The sequence below is a fragment of the Bombina bombina genome, chromosome 7 (assembly GCF_027579735.1).
Source record: "Bombina bombina isolate aBomBom1 chromosome 7, aBomBom1.pri, whole genome shotgun sequence".
Lineage (NCBI taxonomy): Eukaryota > Metazoa > Chordata > Amphibia > Anura > Bombinatoridae > Bombina > Bombina bombina.
In genome coordinates, this window is record NC_069505.1 from 557,068,164 (window position 1) to 557,089,293 (window position 21,130).

Consider the following 21,130-nt stretch of genomic DNA (forward strand, 5'->3'; position numbering starts at 1 on the left):
TATGAAAAAGATCCCCTAGAGGTAGACCATTGTTCTCAAATAGGCAATACTCTCTTCACTTCCCTCTGACATTCGCTGCACTCTGAGAGGAAAACCGGGCTTCAACCTGTTGCGAAGCGCATATCAACGTAGAATCTAAGCACAAACTTACTTCACCACCTCCACGGGAGGCAAAGTTTGTAAAACTGAATTGTGGGTGTGGTGAGGGGTGTATTTATAGGCATTTTAAGGTTTGGGAAACTTTGCCCCTCCTGGTAGGAATGTATATCCCATACGTCACTAGCTCATGGACTCTTGCTAATTACATGAAAGAAAACACTTTTTGACTTCTGACTTCAGCTCAACGTTTAAGCTGCTGCCCTCAGAGCTCTGCGAGTCCGACTGACTACTGCCCATGCCCACGCTGCAAACACACTGCTATCCCACTCATTGACTACACGTGCAGTCAGGAGCCAATGTGCCGCCAATGGGAATAGTTTCAGTTCCAGCTGAACTGCGCCAATAGGTTAAGATGATCTGTGACCCACTAGGTATCAATCACGTGTCAATCACATGATATGCGTAGCAGGCAGGCGAAAAGTCGGAAAACAAAAAACAAAAAAAATTGTGCTGAAGCAGGGACACACCTAAACACTGCCACCGACACACTAATGTGTCACGACACAGTTTGGAAAGCACTGCTCTTATACATCAGAATCCTCCATAGCTTGAGCTAATAACAGGGGACACAGAAAATAAATGATCTTTATTTCTCAAATAAAAAATGGCACCATCATACTCCCTATGGCTGGGGTACTCACCACCTCCTGTGACCCAGACAATACAGAGAAACAGCGTCTTCTCCGACAGCCAGCTCGGTCAGGAAGGAGGAAGTGAAAGTGTGACCACTCCCGGTCACATGGTGCGCAAGGCAGGACCATCCCTGCTATGAGAAAAAGTGCGCCAAGCTGCGCAACGCTCAAAGTGAAAGTAAAAACCTGTACGTTCCAACCTCAGCCTATGAGCCTAATAACATCTCACACATAATGCAGCATAAAATCAAAGCAACACATTTGATTAATCCCCACTGTTCAATAATCCCCCCCTCAGGGGATATTAACCCATGATTCTCTTAAGAAAAAAAAGGAGCCACACTGACCCTGTCTTCTAGCGTTTTCAATATACGTAAAAATTGAAACAATCTTGCCGGAATCCATGCTGTGGAACAGAAACACAGCTTCTTAAGTGTGACAATCTTGTAGCATTGCTCCTGACATGGAATTGAGTGAGAACAAGCAGGCAGTGAAACTCTTCAACACTGATTGCTTAGGAGCTGTTAGTAGGCAGTCTAGATGGGTTCGCAGAAAGACTCTCCCTGCATCTACAGACTAACTTTCTCAATGCTCTCACTGAGAGGCTGACAAGACTACTTAAAACTCCAGTCCCATATCGAAGGGCAGATACCCTTCCTAAGGAACTACTGCGAAATCTTCTGACACTTCTCTGCCCGCCTCCTGTGACGAAAGGCAAAGAATGACTGGGGTTATGGGGAAGTGGGAGGGGTATTTAAGCCTTTGGCTGGGGTGTCTTTGCCTCCTCCTGGTGGCCAGGTTCAGTATTTCCCAAAAGTAAGGAATGATGCTGTGGACTCTCCTTATATTAAGAAGGAAATAAATCACTATTCAGCCTGATATAATAATCTTTATATATGCTATTAGCAGCCAAATGAATAAAAAGCAAAATAAATAAAAAGATGATGTATAAAAAGCAGAAGTATATATAAATTATATTCAATTACACATACAATTTAAAATGGATAAACAAATAATTCATCACTGGCCAGTGGAAAGATAATTAAAAGCAAACACAGTAAAAGGATATGCTTAGGTCTTCAGATCACAACAGTATTTATAAACCGTATATTTTCTAACTGTAATGGTGGATCGACACTTAAAAAACAATCAGATTTTTTAACTTCAAGCAGTTAAAGGGAAAAAGCAACTTATTCTTTGCCTTTCTCAGCTATACCCGCTGCTTACCTTGTGGCACCTCCTTGAGCCTGGATCTTGTGTGGTCTCTCTGGCCCTGACCTCTTTGGTGTGTGTTCCGTTAGATCCAATATGGCTCCTGCTCAGCGTTCAAACTTTGTCGATAGCTGAAAGGTTATTTCTCTCTGTGTATACTTTTGAGCACACAGAGGAATAACCTTCCAGCTAGCGACTGAAAGTTTGAATGCTGAGTGCACAGGAGCCGTATTGGATCTAACGGAAAAATCCCCAATGAGGTCAAGAGGTCAGGGCTAGCCACGCTGAAGCAGCACGGCATCACAAACGCCCAGTAAACCATAGACGGAGAGACCACTAAAGATCCAGGCTCAAGGAGTTGCCATAAAGTAAGCAGCGGGTGTAGCTGAGAAAGGTGTCCACAAAAAGGAATTTCTCCAGCTGTGATAAAAAGACCTTTATTGTTCAAACAGGGTCCATAGACAAAGCAATGTTTCGGGCTACTACCTAGCCCTTTCTCAAGCTTAACTGATAACCTAGCTGAGAAATGCAAAGAATAAGCAGCTTTTACCGGTAACTGCCTGAAGTTAAAAAATCTGATTGTTCTTTTTAAGTGTCAAGCCACTATTACAGTTTGAAAATATACATTTAAATACCGTTGTGATCTGAAGACCTAGGCATATCCTTGGACTGTGTTGGCTTTTAATTATCTTTCCACTGGCCAGTGATTAATTTTTTGTTTATCCATTTTAAATTGTATGTGTAATTGAATGTAATTTATATATATATATATATATATATATACACACACACACACATACATATATACATACATACACATATACATACATACTTTTTATTCATTTGGCGGCTAATAGCATATATAAAGATTATTTATGATAATATATTAGGTTGAATAGTGATTTATTTTTTGCTACGTATTTATATTGTATATAGTTTCCGTTTGTTTGATAAAGTGACACACTACTTTAAGACTATATATCCCTTTAATTAGGGTGTATAGATGCACTTGAATAAATTTTGTATCACAGGATTTCTTAGAAGGTCACCATATTTGTACAGGAAGGCTGTGCAGGTGAATATTCTCTGGTTTAGACAAACAAAGGGGAAGAAAGACAGTCACAGAGAAGCGGTTCAAATTGATGGTGCTTGTTAATATCTAAATGCTCGTCTTTGTACGACTGTGGGCGTCTGGGGCACTGAGGGGGCGCGATTGTGGGCGTCTGGGGCACTTTGTGTGCATTGGGTGCTTTTGGATGCCTGTAATCAGTTGTTCTTTATTTAAATATGACCTTCAATACCTTCTGTTTGTTTTTTTTTAGCTTTCATTTAACTTTGTACCATATAATTATAACCAATTTAGAAAATACAGTGACAGAAGGGTGTTATACACTTTAAATGTTTTTGTAAATCAAACTAGTACATTATATGTTTCAGTTAAATAACAAAAGGGGGTAGGAGTGGTTTGATCTGCCTAAAAATGCCCGGCCAATATTTGGTCTCAGTCTGACCCTGAATAGGCATGTGCATTCAAATGATATCTTCTGATTTTTTTTTGGGGGGGGGGGCGTGATTACATTTTTGAGGGGCATTATCAGCAGAGGCATTTTGTGATTGTGATCTTGGGGGGGAAAACACTGACATCAGAAATAATTTTTAGCATAAAACTACTGATACATTATGATCAACCCCTGAATTTGTACAGGGGGCGCTATCACACCACAATTGCACATAAAATGCTGGTGATAAGTGGGTTGTCACTGGGTTTACTAATGGATTGTAATAACGCTGCTGTATTGTCACCATGCACAGTACATGGGGAATTATCACTGCACGATCACACGTAAAAAGCTTGTGATAATTGTGCTGTCACTGGGTTTGCAAATGGATTAGAATGACTGTCTGACCACTCTGAGACAAACCATACAAAGGACTATGTATATGAGCTGATGGATTGGAATGGGGGTCTCATGTCATGACAAATAGGCATCTGTATTTACTGAACAAGCTGGGAGTGGTCAGATGGGAACTAGAATGTTCAATGTAAGTTTTATACAACAATATTTTGTCATCTTGTTGTTCAGTGACCACCCAGTAGTGTACCTATATCTCTGTGTGACAATAAGGACATAAGTTAGTGACGGTCACATGTGACATACTCATGTAATTATTTTATATTTACAGCAGAAGTTCTGGGCGCTGCTCTCACATAACCAGTAATAATTTAGTTAAGTTCTATTGCTTATATAGTTCCTGTAAATGACACCTCACAGTCTAGTATCTCACAGTAGCTACAAGTAATAGAAATAAGCAGCAAGTGACAATCAGACTCTATTAGATCAAGTGCAGTGATTGGCTGAGGAATCTAATTTACCCATCAGTGGTGCTTCTAAGCTTCTCATTACTCCCGTTATTGGTAACACTCACCCCAAAGCACAGTAAGTGGCTCCTTCAGGCTGCTGTGATCCACATGACAGGAGAAACTGTCCCCGTCCTTAGGTATCACCTCCACAGTGACCCTGAGCTGATAGGTCCCATCAGGGTTGGGGAGGACCTGTGCTGCCTCCTCTGACATTAAATCGATTTCTCTGTTCTTCACCCACTTGACATCCACAGCTTTAGGGTAAAAACCGTACACCTGGCAGTGAAGCTTTGTCACAGTGTCTGATTGGTGACTGGAAACCTTCACTTGTGAGAGAACTAATAAAGACAAAACACATTATTACTGATATTATGTGAGAGAACTAATAAAGATAAAATACATTATTACTGATATTATGTGAGAGAACTAATAAAGATAAAATACATTATTACTTATGTGAGAGAACTAATAAAGAGAAAGACAAAGCACATTATTACTGATATTATGTGAGAGAACTAATAAAGATAAAACACATTATTACTGATATTATGTGAGAACTAATAAAGATAAAACACATTATTACTGATATTATGTGAGAGAACTAATAAAGATAAAACACATTATTACTGATATTATGTGAGAGAACTAATAAAGATAAAACACATTATTACTGATATTATGTGAGAGAACTAATAAAGATAAAACACATTATTACTGATATTATGTGAGAACTAATAAAGATAAAACACATTATTACTGATATTATGTGAGAGAACTAATAAAGATAAAACACATTATTACTGATATTATGTGAGAGAACTAATAAAGATAAAACACATTATTACTGATATTATGTGAGAGAACTAATAAAGATAAAACACATTATTACTGATATTATGTGAGAGAACTAATAAAGATAAAACACATTATTACTGATATTATGTGAGAGATCTAATAAAGATAAAACACATTATTACTGATATTATGTGAGAGAACTAATAAAGATAAAACACATTATTATTGATATTATGTGAGAGAACTAATAAAGATAAAACACATTATTACTGATATTATGTGAGAGAACTAATAAAGATAAAACACATTATTACTGATATTATGTGAGAGAACTAATAAAGATAAAACACATTATTACTTATATTATGTGAGAGAACTAATAAAGACAAAACACATTATTACTAATATTATGTGAGAGAACTAATAAAGACAAAACACATAATATCAGTAATAATGTGAGAGAACTAATAGACAAAACACATTCGCCTAGATTTAGAGTTTTGCGTTAGCCGTCAAAAGCAGCGTTAAGGGCTCCTAACGCTGCTTTTGGCCGCCCGCTGGTATTTAGAGTCATGTAGGTAAAGGTGTAACGCTCACTTTTAATCCGCGACTTTTCCATACCGCAGATCCCCTTACGCCAATTGCGTATCCTATCTTTTCAATGGGATCTTCCTAACGCTGCTATTTAGAGTCTTGGAAGAAACAGAATTTATGCTTACCTGATAAATTACTTTCTCCAACGGTGTGTCCGGTCCACGGCGTCATCCATAACTTGTGGGAATATTCTCTTCCCCAACAGGAAATGGCAAAGAGCACAGCAAAAGCTGTCCATATAGTCCCTCCTAGGCTCCGCCCACCCCAGTCATTCGACCGACGGACAGGAGAAAAAAACAGGAGAAACTATAGGGTGCCGTGGTGACTGTAGTTAGAGAAAGAAATTAATCAAACCTGATTAAAAAACCAGGGCGGGCCGTGGACCGGACACACCGTTGGAGAAAGTAATTTATCAGGTGAGCATAAATTCTGTTTTCTCCAACATTGGTGTGTCCGGTCCACGGCGTCATCCATAACTTGTGGGAACCAATACCAAAGCTTTAGGACACGGATGAAGGGAGGGAGCCAATCAGGTTGCCTAAACGGAAGGCACCACGGCTTGCAAAACCTTTCTCCCAAAAACAGCCTCCGAAGAAGCAAAAGTATCAAATTTGTAGAATTTGGCAAAAGTGTGCAGGGAAGACCAAGTCGCTGCCTTACATATCTGATCAACAGAAGCCTCGTTCTTGAAGGCCCATGTGGAAGCCACAGCCCTAGTAGAGTGAGCTGTGATGCGTTCAGGAGGCTGCCGTCCGGCAGTCTCGTAAGCCAATCGGATGATGCTTTTCAGCCAAAAGGAAAGAGAGGTAGCAGTAGCTTTTTGACCTCTCCTCTTGCCAGAATAAACGACAAACAGAGAAGACGTTTGTCTGAAATCCTTTGTTGCTTCTAAATAGAACTTTAAAGCACGAACTACATCTAGATTGTGTAACAAACGTTCCTTCTTTGAAACTGGATTCGGACACAAAGAAGGCACAACTATTTCCTGGTTAATATTCTTGTTGGAAACAACCTTTGGAAGGAAACCAGGTTTAGTACGCAAAACAACCTTATCTGAATGGAACACCAGATAGGGCGGATTACACTGCAAAGCAGATAACTCAGAAACTCTTCTAGCGGAAGAAATAGCAACCAAAAACAGAACTTTCCAAGATAACATATTGATATCTATGGAATGTAGAGGTTCAAACGGAACCCCTTGAAGAACTGAAAGAACTAAATTCAGACTCCAGGGAGGAGTCAAAGGTCTGTAAACAGGCTTGATCCTGACCAAAGCCTGAACAAAAGCTTGAACATCAGGCACAGCTGCCAGTCGTTTGTGTAATAAGACAGATAAAGCAGAAATCTGTCCCTTTAGAGAACTCGCTGATAATCCCTTATCCAAACCTTCTTGGAGAAAGGAAAGGATCCTAGGAATTTTGATCTTACTCCATGAGAATCCCTTGGATTCACACCAACAGATATATCTTTTCCATATTTTATGGTAAATCTTCCTAGTTACAGGTTTTCTGGCTTGTATCAGAGTATCTATTACAGAATCCGAAAACCCACGCTTAGATAAAATCAAGCGTTCAATTTCCAAGCCGTTAGCTGAAGGGAAACTAGATTTGGATGTTCGAATGGACCTTGTACTAGAAGATCCTGTCTCAAAGGTAGCTTCCATGGTGGAGCCGATGACATATTCACCAGGTCTGCATACCAAGTCCTGCGTGGCCACGCAGGAGCTATCAAGATCACCGAGGCCCTCTCCTGCTTGATCCTGGAAACCAGCCTGGGAATGAGAGGAAACGGTGGAAACACATAAGCTAGGTTGAAGGTCCAAGGCGCTACTAATGCATCCACTAGAGTCGCCTTGGGATCCCTGGATCTGGACCCGTAGCAAGGAACCTTGAAGTTCTGACGAGACGCCATCAGATCCATGTCTGGAATGCCCCATAATTGAGTCAACTGGGCAAAGATCTCCGGGTGGAGTTCCCACTCCCCCGGATGGAATGTCTGACGACTCAGATAATCCGCCTCCCAGTTTTCCACTCCTGGGATGTGGATCGCAGATAGGTGGCAGGAGTGATCCTCCGCCCATTTTATGATTTTGGTCACTTCTCTCATCGCCAGGGAACTCCTTGTTCCCCCCTGATGATTGATGTAAGCAACAGTCGTCATGTTGTCTGATTGGAATCTTATGAATCTGGCCTTTGCTAGTTGAGGCCAAGCCCTGAGAGCATTGAATATCGCTCTCAGTTCCAGAATGTTTATCGGGAGAAGAGACTCTTCCCGAGACCATAGCCCCTGAGCTTTCAGGGAGTTCCAGACCGCGCCCCAGCCCACTAGACTGGCGTCGGTCGTGACGATGACCCACTCTGGTCTGCGGAAACTCATTCCCTGGGACAGGTGGTCCTGGGTTAGCCACCAACGGAGTGAGTCTCTGGTTTTCTGATCTACTTGAATCACTGGAGACAAGTCTGTATAGTCCCCATTCCACTGTTTCAGCATGCACAGTTTTAATGGTCTTAGATGAATTCGCGCAAAAGGAACTATGTCCATTGCTGCAACCATCAACCCTACTACTTCCATGCACTGAGCTATGGAAGGACGTGGAACAGAATGAAGAACTTGACAAGCGCTTAGAAGTTTTGACTTTCTGACATCTGTCAGGAAAATCTTCATTTCTAAAGAATCTATTATTGTCCCCAAGAAAGGAACTCTTGTCGACGGAGACAGGGAACTTTTTTCTATGTTCACTTTCCATCCGTGAGATCTGAGAAAGGCCAGAACGATGTCTGTGTGAGCCTTTGCCTTTGAAAGAGACGACGCTTGTATCAGAATGTCGTCCAGGTAAGGTGCCACTGCAATGCCCCTTGGTCTTAGAACCGCTAGAAGGGACCGAGTACCTTTGTGAAAATCCTTGGAGCAGTGGCTAGCCCGAATGGGAGAGCCACAAACTGGTAATGTTTGTCCAGAAAGGCGAACCTTAGGAACTGATGATGATCTTTGTGGATAGGAATATGTAGATACGCATCCTTTAGATCCACGGTAGTCATAAATTGACCCTCCTGGATTGTAGGTAAAATCGTTCGAATGGTTTCCATTTTGAACGATGGCACTCTGAGAAATTTGTTTAGGATCTTTAAATCCAGAATTGGTCTGAAAGTTCCCTCTTTTTTGGGAACTACAAACAGATTTGAGTAAAACCCCATTCCTTGTTCCACGTTTGGAACTGGGTGTATCACTCCCATTTTTAACAGGTCTTCTACACAATGTAAGAATGCCTGTCTCTTTATTTGGTTTGAAGATAAGTGAGACATGTGGAACCTTCCCCTTGGGGGTAGTTCCTTGAATTCCAGAAGATAACCCTGAGAAACTATTTCTAGTGCCCAGGGATCCTGAACATCTCTTGCCCAAGCCTGAGCGAAGAGAGAGAGTCTGCCCCCTACTAGATCCGGTCCCGGATCGGGGGCTACTCCTTCATGCTGTTTTGTTAGCAGCAGCAGGTTTCTTGGCCTGCTTACCCTTGTTCCAGCCTTGCATTGGTTTCCAAGCTGGTTTGGTTTGCGAAGCATTACCCTCTTGTCTAGAGGCTGTAGAGTTGGAGGCCGGTCCGTTCCTGAAATTGCGAAAGGAACGAAAATTAGACTTATTCTTGGCTTTGAAAGGCCTATCTTGTGGGAGGGCGTGGCCCTTACCCCCAGTGATGTCTGAGATAATCTCTTTCAATTCTGGCCCAAAAAGAGTTTTACCCTTGAAGGGGATATTAAGCAATTTTGTCTTGGAAGATACATCCGCTGACCAAGACTTTAGCCAGAGCGCTCTGCGCGCCACAATTGCAAACCCAGAATTTTTCGCCGCTAATCTAGCTAACTGCAAAGCGGCATCTAAAATAAAGGAATTAGCTAACTTAAGTGCGTGAACTCTGTCCATAACCTCCTCATACGGAGTCTCTCTACTGAGCGACTTTTCTAGTTCCTCGAACCAGAACCACGCTGCTGTAGTGACAGGAATAATGCACGAAATAGGTTGCAGGAGATAACCTTGCTGTACAAAAATCTTTTTAAGCAAACCCTCCAATTTTTTATCCATAGGATCTTTGAAAGCACAATTATCCTCGATAGGAATAGTAGTGCGCTTGGCTAGTGTAGAAACTGCCCCCTCAACCTTAGGGACTGTCTGCCATAAGTCCTTTCTGGGGTCGACCATAGGAAATAATTTCTTAAATATAGGAGGGGGAACAAAAGGTATGCCGGGCTTCTCCCACTCCTTATTCACTATGTCCGCCACCCGCTTGGGTATAGGAAAAGCGTCGGGGTGCACCGGAACCTCTAGGAACTTGTCCATCTTGCACAATTTTTCTGGAATGACCAGGTTGTCACAATCATCCAGAGTAGATAACACCTCCTTAAGCAGTGCGCGGAGATGCTCTAATTTAAATTTAAATGTCACTACATCAGGTTCTGCCTGTTGAGAAATTCTACCTGAATCTGAAATTTCCCCATCTGACAAAACCTCCCTCATGGCCCCTTCAGATTGGTGTGAGGGTATGACAGAGCAATTATCATCAGCGCCCTCCTGCTCTACAGTGTTTAAAACAGAGCAATCACGCTTTCTCTGAAATGCAGGCATTTTGGATAAAATATTTGCTATGGAGTTATCCATTACTGCCGTCAATTGTTGCATAGTAACAAGCATTGGCGCGCTAGAAGTACTAGGGGTCTCCTGCGTGGGCAAAACTGGTGTAGACACAGAAGGAGATGATGTAGAACTATGTCTACTCCCTTCATCTGATGAATCATCTTGGGCAACTTTACTATCTGTGGCAGTACTGTCCTTACTTTGTTTGGACGCTATGGCACAATTATCACACAATTTTGAAGGGGGAGACACATTGGCTTCCATACATACAGAACATAGCTTATCTGAAGGTACAGACATGTTAAACAGGCTTAAACTTGTCAATAAAGTACAAAAAACGTTTTTAAACAAAACCGTTACTGTCTCTTTAAATTTTAAACAGGGCACACTATTACTGAATATGTGAAAAACTATGAAGGAATTGTTCACCACAGTGTCTTAAAGCATTCAAAGCATTGCACCCCAAATTTGAGACCTTTAACCCTTAAAATGAAGAAACCGGAGCCGGTTACAGTTTTAACCCCTCTACAGTCCCAGCTACAGCCTTTGCTGCGACTTTACCAAACCCAGGGGGTATACGATACCAAATGAAGCCTTCTAGGAACCTTTTCAACTACTTTCAGACCCACACACATGCAGCTGCATGTCCTGCTCTCAAAAGTAACTGCGCAGTAATGGCGCGAAAATGAGGCTCAGCCTAATACAGGGAAGGCCCTTCCTGACTGGAAAGGTGTCTAAACCAGTGCCTGACGTTAAAAAACGTTCCCCAAAGTTTATAAGTGTGAATATCAACATCAAGCTGTATAAAATGCCCAAATAAAGCAATCGATCTTGCCCATAAAAGTGTCTACCAGTTTTATAGCCCATATTAAGCCCTTTATTCTGTTTGAGACTAAGAAAATGGCTTACCGGTCCCCATGAGGGGAAATGACAGCCTTCCAGCATTACACAGTCTTGTTAGAAAAATGGCTAGTCATACCTTAAGCAGAAAAGTCTGCTAACTGTTTCCCCCAACTGAAGTTATTTCATCTCAACAGTCCTATGTGGAAACAGCAAACGATTTTAGTTACTGCTGCTAAAATCATATTCCTCTCACAAACAGAACTCTTCATCTTTTTCTGTTTCAGAGTAAATAGTACATACCAGCACTATTTTAAAATAACAAACTCTTGATAGTAGAATAAAAAAACTACAACTAAACACCACATACTCTTCACCATCTCCGTGGAGATGTTGCCTGTGCAACGGCAAAGAGAATGCCTGGGGTGGGCGGAGCCTAGGAGGGACTATATGGACAGCTTTTGCTGAGCTCTTTGCCATTTCCTGTTGGGGAAGAGAATATTCCCACAAGTTATGGATGACGCCGTGGACCGGACACACCAATGTTGGAGAAAGTGAGCTTTACACCTCTACTGACAAGACTCCTACCGCCCATGAAAAGGCTGTAGTTAAGAGCTTCATGGGCTAACGTCGGTATATAAAGCTCTTAACTACAGTGCTCTAAAGTACACTAACACCCATAAACTACCTATGTACCCCTAAACCGAGCCCTCCCCACATCGCCGCCACTATAATAAAAAATTTTTAACCCCTAATCTGCCGACCGCACATCGCCGCCACCTACATTATACCTATGAACCCCTAATCTGCTGCCCCTAACATCGCCGACACCTACATAATATTTATTAACCCCTAATCTGCCCCCCAACGTCGCCGCCACCTAACTTCAAGTATTAACCCCTAATCTGCCGACCGGACCTTGCCACTACTCTAATAAAGTTATTAACCCCTAAAGCTAAGTCTAACCCTAACCGTAACACCCCCCTAAATTAAATATAATTTAAATCTAACAAAATAAATTAACTTATTAAATAAATTAATCCTATTTAAAGCTAAATACTTACCTGTAAAATAAACCCTAATATAGCTACAATATAACTAATAATTATATTGTAGCTATTTTAGGATTTATTTTTATTTTACAGGCAACTTTGTATTTATTTTAACTAGGTACAATAGCTATAAATAGTTATTAACTATTTAATAGCTACCTAGTTAAAATAATTACAAAATTACCTGTAAAATAAATCCTAACCTAAGTTACAATTAAACCTAACACTTAACTATCAATAAATTAATTAAATACATTACATACAATTAAATAAACTAAACTACAAAAAAAAAAAATACAAGAATTTTAAGCTAATTACACCTACTCTAAGCCCCCTAATAAAATAAAAAAGCCCCCCAAAATAATAAAATTCCCTACCCTATTCTAAATTAAAAAGTAATCAGCTCTTTTACCAGCCCTTAAAAAAGGACTTTTTGCGGGGCATTGCCCCAAAGTAATCAGCTCTTTTACCTGAAAAAAATACAAAACATATAATACCCACCCCCCAACATTACAACCCACCACCCACATACCCCTATTCTAACCCACCCAAACCCCCCTTAAAAAAAAACAGAATTTATGCTTACCTGATAAATTACTTTCTCCAACGGTGTGTCCGGTCCACGGCGTCATCCTTACTTGTGGGATATTCTCTTCCCCAACAGGAAATGGCAAAGAGTCCCAGCAAAGCTGGTCACATGATCCCTCCTAGGCTCCGCCCACCCCAGTCATTCGACCGACGGACAGGAGGAAATATATATAGGAGAAACCATATGATACCGTGGTGACTGTAGTTAGAGAAAATAATTCATCAGACCTGATTAAAAAACCAGGGCGGGCCGTGGACCGGACACACCGTTGGAGAAAGTAATTTATCAGGTAAGCATAAATTCTGTTTTCTCCAACATTGGTGTGTCCGGTCCACGGCGTCATCCTTACTTGTGGGAACCAATACCAAAGCTTTAGGACACGGATGAAGGGAGGGAGCAAATCAGGTCACCTAAACGGAAGGAACCACAGCTTGCAAAACCTTTCTCCCAAAAATAGCCTCCGAAGAAGCAAAAGTATCAAATTTGTAAAATTTGGCAAAAGTGTGCAGTGAAGACCAAGTCGCTGCCTTACATATCTGGTCAACAGAAGCCTCGTTCTTGAAGGCCCATGTGGAAGCCACAGCCCTAGTGGAGTGAGCTGTGATTCTTTCAGGAGGCTGCCGTCCGGCAGTCTCATAAGCCAATCGGATGATGCTTTTAAGCCAAAAGGAAAGAGAGGTAGAAGTCGCTTTTTGACCTCTCCTTTTACCAGAATTAACAACAAACAAGGAAGATGTTTGTCTGAAATCTTTAGTAGCCTCTAAATAGAACTTTAGAGCACGGACAACATCCAAATTGTGTAACAAACGTTCCTTCTTTGAAACTGGATTCGGACACAAAGAAGGTACAACTATCTCCTGATTAATATTTTTGTTAGAAACAACTTTAGGAAGAAAACCAGGCTTAGTACGCAAAACCACCTTATCTGCATGGAACACCAGATAAGGAGGAGAACACTGCAGAGCAGATAACTCTGAAACTCTTCTAGCAGAAGAAATTGCAACCAACAACAAAACTTTCCAAGATAGTAACTTAATATCTATGGAATGTAAGGGTTCAAACGGAACCCCTTGAAGAACTGAAATAACTAGATTTAGACTCCAGGGAGGAGTCAAAGGTCTGTAAACAGGCTTGATCCTAACCAGAGCCTGAACAAATGCTTGAACATCTGGCACAGCTGCCAGTCTTTTGTGTAGTAAGACAGATAAAGCAGAGATCTGTCCCTTTAGGGAACTTGCAGATAATCCTTTCTCCAAACCTTCTTGAAGAAAGGAGAGAATCTTAGGAATTTTTATCTTATTCCATGGGAATCCTTTGGATTCACACCAACAGATATATTTTTTCCATATTTTATGGTAAATTTTTCTAGTTACAGGTTTTCTGGCCTGAACCAGAGTATCTATCACCGAATCTGAAAAACCACGCTTTGATAGAATCAAGCGTTCAATCTCCAAGCCGTCAGTTGGAGGGAGACCAGATTTGGGTGTTCGAATGGACCTTGAACAAGAAGGTCCTGTCTCAAAGGTAGCTTCCATGGTGGAGCCGATGACATATTCACCAGGTCTGCATACCAAGTCCTGCGTGGCCACGCAGGAGCTATCAAGATCACCGAGGCCCTCTCCTGATTGATCCTGGCTACCAGCCTGGGAATGAGAGGAAACGGTGGGAATACGTAAGCTAGGTTGAAAGTCCAAGGTGCTACTAGTGCATCTACTAGAGTCGCCTTGGGATCCCTGGATCTGGACCCGTAGCAAGGAACCTTGAAGTTCTGACGAGACGCCATCAGATCCATGTCTGGAATGCCCCATAATTGAGTTATTTGGGCAAAGATTTCCGGATGGAGTTCCCACTCCCCCGGATGAAATGTCTGACGACTCAGAAAATCCGCTTCCCAATTTTCCACTCCTGGGATGTGGATCGCAGACAAGTGGCAGGAGTGATCCTCCGCCCATTGAATTATTTTGGTCACTTCTTTCATCGCTAGGGAACTCTTTGTTCCCCCTTGATGATTGATATAAGCTACAGTCGTCATGTTGTCTGATTGGAACCTTATGAATTTGGCCTTTGCTAGTTGAGACCAAGCTCTGAGAGCATTGAATATCGCTCTCAGTTCCAGAATGTTTATCGGGAGAAGAGACTCTTCCCGAGACCATAGACCCTGAGCTTTCAGGGATTCCCAGACCGCACCCCAGCCCGCTAGACTGGCGTCGGTCGTGACAATGACCCACTCTGGCCTGCGGAAGCTCATTCCCTGGGACAGATGGTCCAGGGTCAGCCACCAACGGAGTGAATCTCTGGTCTTTTGATCTACTTGAATCATTGGAGACAAGTCTGTATAATCCCCATTCCACTGTTTGAGCATGCACAGTTGTAATGGTCTTAGATGAATTCGTGCAAAAGGAACTATGTCCATTGTTGCAACCATCAATCCTATTACAGGTTTATGAGTACGGCACTGAGCCGAAACGCGTAAAACCAATTTTTTACTGTGTGAGCCATGTTAAGGATTTTAAATGGATAAAATAAAGCTGTTGTTTTAACTAATTGGATGTCGGGACCGCTTCTTCTTTCTCCCTTTTTATACATAAAGAGATATAATGTGTATATACATAAAGAGATATAATGTGTATATACATAAAGATATAATGTGTATATACATAAAGAGATATAATGTGTATATACATAAAGAGATATAATGTGTATATACATAGAGATATAATGTGTACATACATACAGAGATATAATGTGTATATACATACAGAGATATAATGTGTATATACATAAAGAGATATAATGTGCATATACATAAAGAGATATAATGTGTATATACATAAAGAGATATATAATGTGTATATACATAAAGAGATCTAATGTGTTTATACATAAAGAGATCTAATGTGTATATACATAAAGAGATATATAATGTGTATATACATAAAGAGATATATAATGTGTATATACATAAAGAGATATAATGTGTATAAACATAAAGAGATATAATGTGTATAAACATAAAGAGATATAATGTGTATAAACATAAAGAGATATAATGTGTATATACATAAAGAGATATAATGTGTATATACATAGAGATATAATGTATATATACATAGAGATATAATGTATATACATAAAGAGATATAATGTGTATATACATAAAGAGATATGTGTATATACATAAAGAGATATAAAGTGTATATACATAAAGAGATATAATGTGTATATACATAGAGATATAATGTATATATACATAAAGAGATATAATGTATATACATAAAGAGATATAATGTATATATACATAAAGAGATATAATGTGTATATACATAGAGATATAATGTGTATATACATAGAGATATAATGTGTATATACATAAAGAGATATAATGTGTATATGCATACAGAGATATAATGTGTATATGCATACAGAGATATAATGTGTATATACATAAAGAGATATAATGTGTATATACATAAAGAGATATAATGTGTATATACATAGAGATATATTGTGTATATACATAAAGAGATATGTGTATATACATAAAGATATAATGTGTATATACATAAAGAGATATAATGTGTATATACATAAAGAGATATAATGTGTATATACATAAAGAGATATAATGTGTATATACATACAGAGATATAATGTGTATATACATAAAGAGATATAATGTGTATATACATAAAGAGATATAATGTGTATATACATAAAGAGATATAATGTGTATATACATAGAGATATAATGTGTATATACATAAAGAGATATAATGTGTATATACATAAAGAGATATAATGTGTATATACAGTTGCAAGAAAAAGTATGTGAACCCTTTGGAATGATATGGATTTCTGCACAAATTGGTCATAAAATGTGATCTGATCATCATCTAAGTCACAACAATAGACAATCACAGTCTGCTTAAACTAATAACACACAAAGAATGAAATGTTGCCATGTTTTTATTGAACACACCATGTAAACATTCACAGTGCAGGTGGAAAAAGTATGTGAACCCTTGGATTTAATAACTGGTTGAACCTCCTTTGGCAGCAATAACTTCAACCAAACGTTTCCTGTAGTTACAGATCAGACGTGCACAACGGTCAGGAGTAATTCTTGACCATTCCTCTTTACAGAACTGTTTCAGTTCAGCAATATTCTTGGGATGTCTGGTGTGAATCGCTTTCTTGAGGTCATGCCACAGCATCTCAATCGGGTTGAGGTCAGGACTCTGACTGGGCCACTTCAGAAGGCGTGTTTTCTTCTGTTTAAGCCATTCTGTTGTTGATTTACTTCTGTGCTTTGGGTCATTCTCCTGTTGCAACACCCATCTTCTGTTGAGCTTCAGCTGGTAGACAGATGGCCTTAAGTTCTCCTGCAAAATGTCTTGATAAACTTGGGAATTCATTTTTCCTTCGTTGATAGCAATCCGTCCAGGCCCTGATGCAGCAAAGCAGCCCCAAACCATGATGCCCCCATCACCATACTTCACAGTTGGGATGAGGTTTTGATGTTGGTGTGCTGTGCCTCTTTTTTGCACACATAGTGTTGTGTGTTTCTTACAAACAACTCAACTTTGGTTTCATCTGTCCACAGAATATTTTGCCAGTACTGCTGTGGAACATCCAGGTGCTCTTGTGCAAACTGTAAACGTGCAGCAATGTTTTGTTTGGACAGCAGTGGTTTCCTCTGTGGTATCCTCCCATGAAATCCATTTTTGTTTAGTGTTTTACGTATTGTAGATTCGCTAACAGGAAGCGGTCAAGGTAGACCGGGAAACGCGTTGTGATACATGTTTATGCAATAAACATTTGTTTTTAACTATATCTTTATCACGGCTGAGTGATATTATTTGTTCAGGATTCGTTACTACCTAGTACTTGGCACCCGACCATAGTTACCAGCCTACCTGGTTTAGGCATCTCTCTTATCACGAACACAACGAGAGAAAGTAGCAGGGAAAGGGCTCAAGCTGTATAATTGCTGCAGATCGTACGCAGCACTGGGAGCACTTTTTGACCACGAGAGACCAGCTACCTGGACAGCTGTTAATGCTCCAGAAAGCCGTTGTAGCACTTTTCAAGTGCTTAACTTTTTGTAAGTACAATTCATGTGTGGGGAGTGAACAACTTTTAATACAGATTCACACTATGTTGGCGCCTTCTTCTCTTTTGTATTCTATCAATCCTATTACTTCCATGCACTGCGCTATGGAAGGACGAGGAACAGAATGAAGCACTTGACAAGAGCTTAGAAGTTTTGATTTTCTGACCTCTGTCAGAAAAATCCTCATTTCTAAGGAATCTATTATTGTTCCCAAGAAGGGAACTCTTGTTGACGGGGACAGAGAACTCTTTTCTTTGTTCACTTTCCATCCGTGAGATGTGAGAAAGGCTAGAAGGATGTCCGTATGAGCCTTTGCCTTTGACAGGGACGACGCTTGTATTAGAATGTCGTCCAAGTAAGGTACTACTGCAATGCCCCTTGGTCTTAGAACCGCTAGAAGGGACCCTAGCACCTTTGTGAAAATCCTTGGAGCAGTGGCTAATCCGAATGGAAGAGCCACAAACTGGTAATGTTTGTCCAGAAAAGCGAACCTTAGGAACTGATGATGTTCCTTGTGGATAGGGATATGTAGGTACGCATCCTTTAGATCCACGGTAGTCATAAATTGACTTTCCTGGATGGTGGGTAGAATCGTTCGAATAGTTTCCATTTTGAACGATGGTACCCTGAGAAATTTGTTTAGGATCTTCAAATCCAAAATTGGTCTGAACGTTCCCTCTTTTTTGGGAACTACGAACAGATTGGAATAAAATCCCATTCCTTGTTCCTTTATTGGAACTGGGTGTATCACTCCCATCTTTAACAGGTCTTCTACACAATGTAAGAATGCCTGTCTCTTTATTTGGTTTGAGGATAAGTGAGACTTGTGGAACCTTCCCCTTGGGGGTAGTTCCTTGAATTCCAGGAGATAACCTTGAGAAACTATTTCTAGCGCCCAAGGATCCTGAACATCTCTTGCCCAAGCCTGAGCAAAGAGAGAGAGTCTGCCCCCCACCAGATCCGGTCCCGGATCGGGGGCTACTCCTTCATGCTGTCTTGTTAGCAGTGGCAGGCTTCTTGGCCTGCTTACCTTTGTTCCAGCCTTGCATTGGTTTCCAGGCTGGTTTGGGTTGTGAGGCATTACCCTCTTGCTTAGAGGATGCAGAATTAGAGGCTGGTCCATTTCTGCGAAAGGGACGAAAATTAGGCTTATTTTTAGCCTTAAAAGACCTATCCTGTGGAAGGGCGTGGCCCTTTCCCCCAGTGATGTCTGAAATAATCTCTTTCAAATCAGGTCCAAATAAAGTTTTACCTTTGAAAGGAATGTTAAGTAATTTTGTCTTGGATGACACATCCGCTGACCAAGACTTTAGCCAAAGCGCTCTGCGCGCCACAATAGCAAACCCTGAATTTTTCGCCGCTAATTTTGCTAATTGCAAAGCAGCATCTAAAATAAAAGAGTTAGCCAATTTAAGTGCGTGAACTCTGTCCATAACCTCCTCATATGGAGTTTCTCTACTGAGCGACTTTTCTAGTTCCTCGAACCAGAACCACGCTGCCGTAGTGACAGGAACAATGCATGAAATTGGTTGTAGAAGGTAGCCTTGCTGTACAAAAATCTTTTTAAGCAAACCTTCCAATTTTTTATCCATAGGATCTTTGAAAGCACAACTATCTTCGATAGGAATAGTAGTGCGTTTGTTTAGAGTAGAAACTGCCCCCTCGACCTTGGGGACTGTCTGCCATAAGTCCTTTCTGGGGTCGACCATAGGAAATAATTTCTTAAATATAGGGGGAGGAACAAAAGGTATGCCGGGCTTTTCCCACTCTTTATTTACTATGTCCGCCACCCGCTTGGGTATAGGAAAAGTGTCGGGGGACACCGGAACCTCTAGGAACCTGTCCATCTTGCATAATTTCTCTGGAATGACCAAATTGTCACAATCATCCAGAGTAGATAACACCTCCTTAAGCAGTGCGCGGAGATGTTCTAATTTAAATTTAAATGTCACAACATCAGGTTCAGCTTGATGAGAAATTTTTCCTGAATCTGAAATTTCTCCCTCAGACAAAACCTCCCTCATGGCCCCTTCAGATTGGTGTGAGGGTATGACAGAACAATTATCATCAGCGTCCTCTTGCTCTTCAGTGTTTAAAACAGAGCAATCGCGCTTTCTCTGATAAGTAGGCATTTTGGATAAAAGATTTGCTATGGAGTTATCCATTACAGCCGTTAATTGTTGCATGGTAATAAGTATTGGCGCACTAGATGTACTAGGGGCCTCCTGCATGGGCAAAACTGGTGTAGACACAGTAGGAGATGATGTAGTATCATGTTTACTCCCCTCATTTGAGGAATCATCTTGGGCAATATCATTATTTGTGGCAGTACTGTCCTTACTTTGTTTGGACGCTATGGCACAATTATCACATAAATTTAAATGGGGAGACACATTGGCTTTCATACATATAGAACATAGCTTATCTGAAGGTATAGACATGTTAAACAGGCTTAAACTTGTCAACAATGCACAAAAAACGTTTTAAAATAAAACCGTTACTGTCACTTTAAATTTCAAACAGAAAACACTTTATTACTGAATATGTGAAAAAGTATGAAGGAATTGTTCAAAAATTACCAAATTTTCACCACAGTGTCTTAAAGCCTTAAAAGTAATGCACACCAAATTTCAGAGCTTTAACCCTTAAAATAACGGAACCGGAGCCGTTTTTCAATTTAACCCCTATACAGTCCCAGATACAGTCTTTGCTAAGACCCAACCAAGCCCTGAGGGGAATACGATACCAAATGACGCCTTCTAAAAGCTTTTTCAGAGATTCTTAGATCCACACACATGCATCTGCATGCCCTGTTCTCAAAAAACAACTGCGCATTAATGGCGCGAAAATGAGGCTCAGTCTATGACTAGAAAGGCCCCCTGACTGAAAAAGGTGTTCAATACAGTGCCTGCCGTTTTATAAACGTTCCCCAAGATTATAAATGTCAATTGTTAGCCTAAATTTGAATAATATGCACAAATAAAGCAATCGATTTAGCCCATAAAAATGTCTACCAGTTTTTTAACCCATAATAAGCCCTATATTCTGTTTGTTTTTGAATAAGAAAATGGCTTACCGGTCCCCATGAGGGGAAATGACAGCCTTCCAGCATTACACAGTCTTGTTAGAAATATGGCTAGTCATACCTTAAGCAGAAAA

The 21,130-nt window shown here is 40.5% G+C and overlaps 1 protein-coding gene across 1 annotated transcript in view; it reads right to left on the reverse strand.

Annotated features, from left to right (window-relative positions):
• The window catches only part of LOC128667036 (H-2 class I histocompatibility antigen, Q9 alpha chain), a 215,021-nt gene that overhangs the window by 108,386 nt on the left and 85,505 nt on the right, over positions 1 to 21,130 (reverse strand). The window contains exon 4 of the mRNA XM_053721900.1: positions 4,431 to 4,703. Within this exon, the coding sequence (XP_053577875.1) occupies positions 4,431 to 4,703 (273 nt within the window). The remainder of the gene's footprint in view (positions 1 to 4,430; positions 4,704 to 21,130) is intronic.